This window comes from Nanorana parkeri, unplaced genomic scaffold, assembly GCF_000935625.1.
Source record: "Nanorana parkeri isolate BGI_ZX_2015 unplaced genomic scaffold, ASM93562v1 scaffold2787, whole genome shotgun sequence".
In the NCBI taxonomy this organism is placed as follows: Eukaryota; Metazoa; Chordata; class Amphibia; order Anura; family Dicroglossidae; genus Nanorana; species Nanorana parkeri.
The window spans coordinates 51,417-59,002 of NW_017309055.1; the positions used below are offsets into that span (position 1 = coordinate 51,417).

The window sequence follows — 7,586 nt, forward strand, 5'->3', positions numbered from 1 at the left end:
GGGGGGGTGAGAGAGCACTAAAGTACTTACAGTAACCAAGCTGGCCCAATGTAAACGTTAAAAATCGATTTATTTCTAGAGTCCAGCTTTAAAAGTAAAGCTTTCCTTGCCTTAGCAAAGGGGAACCCACTCCGAAATGTGTTGCCTATTAACGGATGCTTTGACCTGGAAGTGGGAAGGGAAGAACTTTCTTGGCAGTGGGATGCCATGAATCCAAAACCTTTTTAGGGAATCCCACTTTTTCTTGTTGACCTCGGCACCTCTAGACACTTTAGTCAAACTGCCGGCCACAGTAATGGAGCTCCCCGTCAGCACAGAGGAGAGCATATTTGGGCTACTGTTAAGACATGTTTCTCGCACCATTGTGAGGGCAGTTATTTTAAATATCAATTGTATTGCACAAAATCATTGCTTCCTGTTTCTGGTTTATTTTGATTTTAGTCTTGGTGGCCTGTCCTCAACTGCAAGTTATACACTATATTGCCAAAAGTATTGGGACGCCGGCCTTTACGCGCACATGAACTTTAATGGCATCCCAGTCTTAGTCCGTAGGGTTCAATATTGAGTTGGCCCGCCCACAGCTATAACAGCTTCAACTCTTCTGGGAAGCTTGTCCACAAGCTTTAGGAGTGTGTCTATGGGAATGTTTGACCATTCTTCCAGAAGCGCATTTGTGAGGTCAGGTACTGATGTTGGAGAAGGCCGGGCTCACAGTCTCCGCTCTAATTCATCTCAAAGGTGTTCTATCAGGTTGAGGTCAGGACTCTGTGCTGGCCAGTCAAGTTCCTCCACTCCAAACTCGCTCATCCATGTCTTTATGGACCTTGCTATGTGTACTGGTGCGCAGTCATGTTGGAACAGGAAGGGGCCATCCCAAACTGTTCCCACAAAGTTGGGAGCATGAAATTGTCCAAAATGTCTTGGTATGCTGATGCCTTAAGACAGGGGTGCCCATAAGGTCGATTGCGATCTACCAGTTGATCGCGTAGTCCTCTCCTCCCGCCGGTGGGGCTTCTCTGGATCCCCGCTGCTCTCCCCATCTGTATGCAGCGAGGATCCGAGAAGAACTGAACGAACCGCTGCAGCTGGCAGAGGGCGCAGCCGCTGTCACAGAACTAATACCGAGCGGTGAGGAGAGAGAGAAAGAGAGACGCTCGCCTGGATCTGATAGCCGGCGCCTCTCTCTCCCCTCACCGCTCGGGCTTAGTTCTGTGTCAGCAGCTCCGCCCTATGCCCCCCCACCCCCCGGCTGAAGTGCTTCTTTCACTTCTCCTCGGACCCCCTGCTGCCTCTGCCGGGAGAGCAGGGGGGAATACAGAGAAGAAGCTGAGCAAATCAGTGATATGTACCAATCCTCTGTGCAGGACAAACACTGGAGCGATCAGCTGATCACTCCAATGTTTGTAAATAACTGGGGACACATAGTACTATGTGTCCCCAGTTATGAATGAACAGGATGTGATTTACATCACTTCCTGTTCATTCATGAGTTTCTCAATAAACACCTGCGGTGCCATTGACTTCAATGCACCACCACGCCCCCTCCCACCCCTGAATGCAGGTGTTTTTTCATTGGTAGATCTCATTGAGCTCGTCATTTGTTAAGTAGATCTCCAGATGAAAAATTGTGGGTGCCCCTGCCTTAAGAGTTCCCTTCACTGGAACTAAGGAGCCAAGCCCAACCCCTAAAAAACAACCCCACACCATAATCCCCTCCTCCACCAAAGCTTACACTTGGCACAATGTAGTCAGGCATGTACCGTTCTCCTGGCAACCACCAAACCCAGACACGTCCATCGGATTGTCAGACAGAGAAGCGTGATTCGTCACTCCAGAGAACACGTCTCCACTTCTCTAGAGTCCAGTGGCGGCGTGCTTTACACCACTGCATCCGACGCTTTGCATTGCACTTGGTGATGTAAGGCTTGGATGCAGCTGCTCGGCCATGGAAACCCATTACATGAAGCTCTCTACGCACTGTTGTTGTGCCAATCTGTAGGCCACACAAAGTTTGGAGGTCTGTAGCTATTGACTCTGCAGACAGTTGGCGACTTCTGCTCACTGTGCGCTTCAGCATGCGCTGACCCCGCTCTGTCATTTTACATGGCCTACCACTTTGTGGCTGAGTTGCTGTTGTTCCCAGTTGCTTCCACTTTGTTATAATACCACTAACAGATGACGGTGGGATATTTAGCAGCAAGGAAATTTCACGGAACACCTGAATCCAATGATTTGATGGGGTGTCTCAATACTTTTGGCAATATAGTGTATGCCTACTGGCCACTTCTTGATTTCTGTTGGTTCTGATTTCTCCTAGATTTTGTGGTTGAGACTAGTGCATCCAATTATATAGTTGAGACTAGTGCATCCAATTATATAGTTTATTGTGACATTTGACTCTTCCAGATGGTAATACGTGTATTGTCTGCACATTATAATCATGCCCAAAGACCATTTTCTTCTGCTCCAGCCATAATGGGCAATTATATTATCATGTCTATAGGTACCTTTTACCCTGCATATGATTACAAATACTAGAATGTTCCCAAGGAAATCATATCTCTTTTCAAGTGAAGGTAAGGTCCACACATCATCCAAATAAACAAGATTAAATGACAAGCAGAGAGGTACAAAATCTATATATAGAAACAAGCTCGAGTTCAGTGCATGGTCAGCAGTGGAAGTAGACAAATTTGAACTCAAATACAAGGTCAGTGTCACGGTAGATGCAGACACAGGAAAATCAGAAACCAGGAGACCTGAAAAATTCCAAGCCCTCCTGTCCAAGCAAAAATAAGGCAAATTCATCTTATGTCCTACACGTCTATCTGCACTGCAGGTACATAGAGCACAATTCTAATCTTTGGGGAACAATAATCTATTGGATATAATAAATACAACCCAGCTGAAAGGCTCCATCCCAATCATGGCTCTCTGCCCAAGTATGTCTAGGGATGCACCGATACCGAGCATTTGGTCGAGTACTCGTATTCACCCATATGCTCCCAATACTTATCCCTATACGGAAACTTGCAGTATCAGGAAGCCAGGCGGCGAGTCATTACCTGCCTCCCCGGCTTCCTGATTGGCCAGAAAGCCAGCTCCATGGCTAATCAGGAAGCCGGTCGGCGAGTCATTACATGTCACCCAGCTTCCTTAATGGGACTTCCGGTATCGGTATTCAGTATCGGCTAATAACGGGAAAAAATATCGGTACTCCATACCGAAAAACCGGTATCAGTGCATCCCTAATGATGTCCAAAGATATCCCAACTCTGTCAAAATCAGTATTATCAAGAGATATAATAAACCTAATGCCTATAGGTGCTTCAGGCTGGCTTCACATCGTTGTGTTACAGTAACACAGTAAGTATGCATACAATATTTGTGAATGGCACCCCAGCACACTAGGCCAATGCATGATAACGCCCTACTATGTGTTGTGGTGCAGTGTCAGGGACAGAAGGATCAGGTCTAGTTTTGGGTATGTTGGCTGCTCATTCAAGAATTGTACTGTATATAAAAATACATTGCTGACTAGATTCTCTTTAACCACACTGTTATATAATACCACAGATTATGAAAGAGTTATTTTCTCCTTAGCTTGCTACAAAGCAATTTAGCACAGCATACCATCCCTCTGTCTTCCCTTGGACTGCACAGGCAGACAAAGCAGGATTTATTAGTTTGCAAGGTGACCACTGTAAAATTAAAGTGATCAGCAGCTGAGAATTGATGTGTTTGGCTTCCATAACTATTAGTAACAGCTTGGTCACAGCAAGTGCACACTGTATTTGAACACACACTTTTATACACATTCAGTATAGTACCCTGCATGTGCTCCCATGGTATATGTGTGATACCCAATCAAACACAGTGCAGTACTAGACAGTAATTGACTAAAGTAGATGTGAGCCTTGGTGGCATAAGACCCACTTCATCAGGATGTAGATCTGAAAGTGCAGCTCCCTTATTTCTATTCGGACAGGTTTTTTTGATGAAGTATAAAAACTGATGTAAACAAACACGGCTTATTAGTTTATTCAGTTTAGTGTATATAATACTCCTGTGATGAACTGCAGGAGACATAACCACATGGTTATCTAAATAGGGCTTTGATTTGAAGCCAAGACTCTGTAATTCTAGGAGCCATCCTTTTTAATGACTAAGGCACACTACTCCATTAGCAATGAGAACTGATGAACAGAAGCAGATCCTGAAATGCTGGCACAGTGAATTCAGTTACAAAAAAGGAATAAAAACCAAATAATGATGATGTTGTCCTCATCTTGAAATTCAATACATCATCATTCAGCATTCCAAAGCCAAATACGATTCAGATAGTGTGGCCTAAAGTCTATTACTTTTCTCACTGCCAAAGCTATGTTCAGTTCAAGCTTCTGGTTTAAATATAAAATTCTATTTTCTTTCTCATCCTCCCAATGGACACGAGAAGTCATACACCTTCAGGTTATACTGCTTCCTACAGGCGGATTGGACACTGGCACACAAAAAAACTAAAAACTTTAGATCCGCCCAAGGTATAACCCCTTCTACTACGGTACCAGCATGCAGTTTTTTTCTAGTGCCTTAGGAGTATGGATGACTTATCTCAGCTCTGCTCCTATAAATAATTAACCCTTTTTTCCCCAGTCACTTTTATTTCTTTTCAATCACGATTCATCTCCACATGGCTGCTGGAAGTCGCCTCTCTTTCTCGCAGCTACCAGGCGCGGTTAACCACAGCCTTGACTTTTGATCTTACTACCACTGGACCCCTGTGGACCAGGCATTGCAGGGTGAGCCTGGAAGTGACTTGTGGGCACGGGGCTCTGCCTGAGTACTTTCCAGACTGGTTCTGGTTAAGTCAGCTGTGGAGCGCTTTCTAGGTCTGGAGCTATTGGGATCGCCTATGTGTTTGCTCGGTCTCTGAAGACTCACTTTTCTGATTAGACACTTCAGGCCAGGCACTGGGAGCTTCTTCATTTTTATTAATCTTGAACATTATCTGCTAGCTACCAGCTGCCCAGGTTCCGTGAGTACTCAAGGCCTTTGAAATAACGAACATTCACAGCAACCTTTCATGTTGTGACTTTCATAAAAGCAAACCTGTAAGGGTGAGTGGGGCATCCACTGGCCTCATAAGTTATTCTGCAACAGGGTTGTATTTTAACTAGTCATTGCCACATACTGATGTTTAGCTTCACAGTGGTTGTCCAGTACTATAGTTTCCCTTGCATAGAAAAGCAATAGGCGTAAAAGGCTTTGGTGCATTGAGATCAACATTCCCAAAGATGCCAAACAGACAGCATTCTGGGTTGCATATAATGGGGTATATTAAAATGTGGAGAGAAGAATTCAAAGACTTATGACCAGAAGGGTCTCATTTTGGCACAATTCCATACCATATGGTGAACGTCTCTGACCACCAATTGCCATTTATGACAGGTGCGTGTGTCACTTTAATGATCTAAGTCCCATTTAAAAAAATTTAATGGGATAAAATATGCTCTATGAAAATACCACCTTTGTATACGTTTGTCTCTTATCTCATAGATATGACTGTAGAAAAATACCAGTTAGAGATTTCTTCAACCATGCTCAGTTATGTCAGCGATATCTTTACTCCATTGTTCCCGAATATGGGGCAATTTAGAGGGTTTTCCCTGTAGCATATAATCTGGAAATAAGTTGCATGTGCAGAGGTTGGAGCAGTACACGCTCCAGTAAGGAGGGCTGAAGCAAAATATCCTGCAACCCCAGCTGGGCTTCTGCTATCTAAAATACAAAGCATTCGATATCTCCAGTTGCTGTTTCAATGAGGAAAATGATTTAAATGAACCCTAAGATACAATTGATGTAGATATTTCCATTGCGCAGGAACAGTTAGGGTTATACCAAATAGGATTGTTAGGAGAAATACTTTTCTGCGTATGGGGGCATTTGATGAAATTGTAAATTTTGAGCAACATATAAAAAAAATGATGATAAACATTGAAGTGCCATCATTAGTATGCAGAGCCTGTCTATGTATAAGACTCAAAAGTGTTTCATATAAAAAGGGACCATTGCTGCCTCAGTGGATGTGGCTGCATTTTCCAGAGTGGAAATAACCACTAATGCATGTAAACCAGCTGGGAAGCAAAGTAGTATCTTTATAGGTTCGGTAGTAAAACTTTTCATGGCCCAAGAATGATTGAATCTTAAAACGAAAAGATTTGACTTACTGCTCATTACCCCAACAGACTGCAGACCCATATCAAGAAGCTGGGAAGGAAGAAATCCGGACAGCTTGTCCGATTGCTGTGCCCATGGATTAGTCTCTTGTGAGCTAGAGACCCCAAACAAATTCTGTTCTTCTTGTGACAGCTCTGGAGACAGGGGGGCTTGTAAGTTCAGGAAGGAGAATTCTTGATCAAAATCCTCAGCTTCTGTACTGTCCAATAACAGATGCTTGGGCTCTGGAAGTAAAAAATAATACATATATATATATATAGGAAATCATGTGAAAAAAACTGGATAGGCTTAAAGATCGGTGCTTTAGTAACAGTATATAATTGTTTAACTCACAGAATGGTAAAATGTGTCTAGTGTTACTATCACTTTAACAAGTGCCAGTACTAGAGGTGCCTGCAAATACCTGCTGTACCTTTCAAAGTACCCGCTCTGCCTGAAGGCAGGGCTGCTCTGATCAGGCAAATCTTCAGCACTTCCTGACAGTGCCAACACTTGCCTGCCCCCTCCAGTCTCCCACACGTTGCTGCTAGCCAGTAAGGTAGCCCATGGACCATAAGGAATTAATAGGGATGGGAGGGAGTGAGTGAGGAGGCAAGTTCTCGCACTACCAGGAAGGATCAGCTTTCCCAGTCAGAGCTGATTTGCAGAACTGGGGGACTTTAAGCTTTTGCAGGTATCTGTAGATACCTCTTGGTGCCTGCACTTTATACCTGTCAGCTTTTGTTGTTGTTAAAGTGACAGTCACATTAATTATTCACAATAAATAGCACTTATATATATATATACATACATTATAGTCATATTTAACATCTATATAGTACATTGAAAAGCAACGATAGGGGTCCAAACAGACCCCTGACATTTCCCTTTTAAAAAAGAAAAAGAAATTGAGGACGCAAAGTCCTCGATTTCTTTTTCTGCAGCCTCTGTTCTAAATGAATGGGAAGCACTCAGTACAGAGGCTTCCCATTAATTCAGACACTGATAGTAAAATATTTACTATCACCAGGTTCTGAATGGGGAAAAGCCTCCATAGGGAGTGCTACTCCCCATTCAGAAATTCATGAATGAACAGGAAGTGATGTAAATCACATTCTGTTCATTCATAACTGGGGACACATAGTACTATGTGTCCCCAGTATCAATGATACTTACCGATCCTCCGCTCGGCTACGCACAGAGCCGCTGTCATCCTGAAACTGACAGGATGACAGCGGTGCCGCTCTACTCACAGCTCGGCCGCCCTGAAAGCTGCGGCTTCTCACCTCCTCACCGCTCGGCCATCCGACATGACAGCGCACCCTCCTGCGCCCCCCCCCGCCCGGGGGGGGGGCCGCGCGCGGGGGGGG

The 7,586-nt window shown here is 44.2% G+C and overlaps 1 protein-coding gene across 1 annotated transcript in view; it reads right to left on the minus strand.

Moving 5' to 3' along the window:
- The window catches only part of ICA1L (islet cell autoantigen 1 like), a 42,044-nt gene that overhangs the window by 3,007 nt on the left and 31,451 nt on the right, over positions 1 to 7,586 (minus strand). Inside the window, exon 10 of the mRNA XM_018574177.1 lies at positions 6,228 to 6,461. Within this exon, the coding sequence (XP_018429679.1) occupies positions 6,228 to 6,461 (234 nt within the window). The remainder of the gene's footprint in view (positions 1 to 6,227; positions 6,462 to 7,586) is intronic.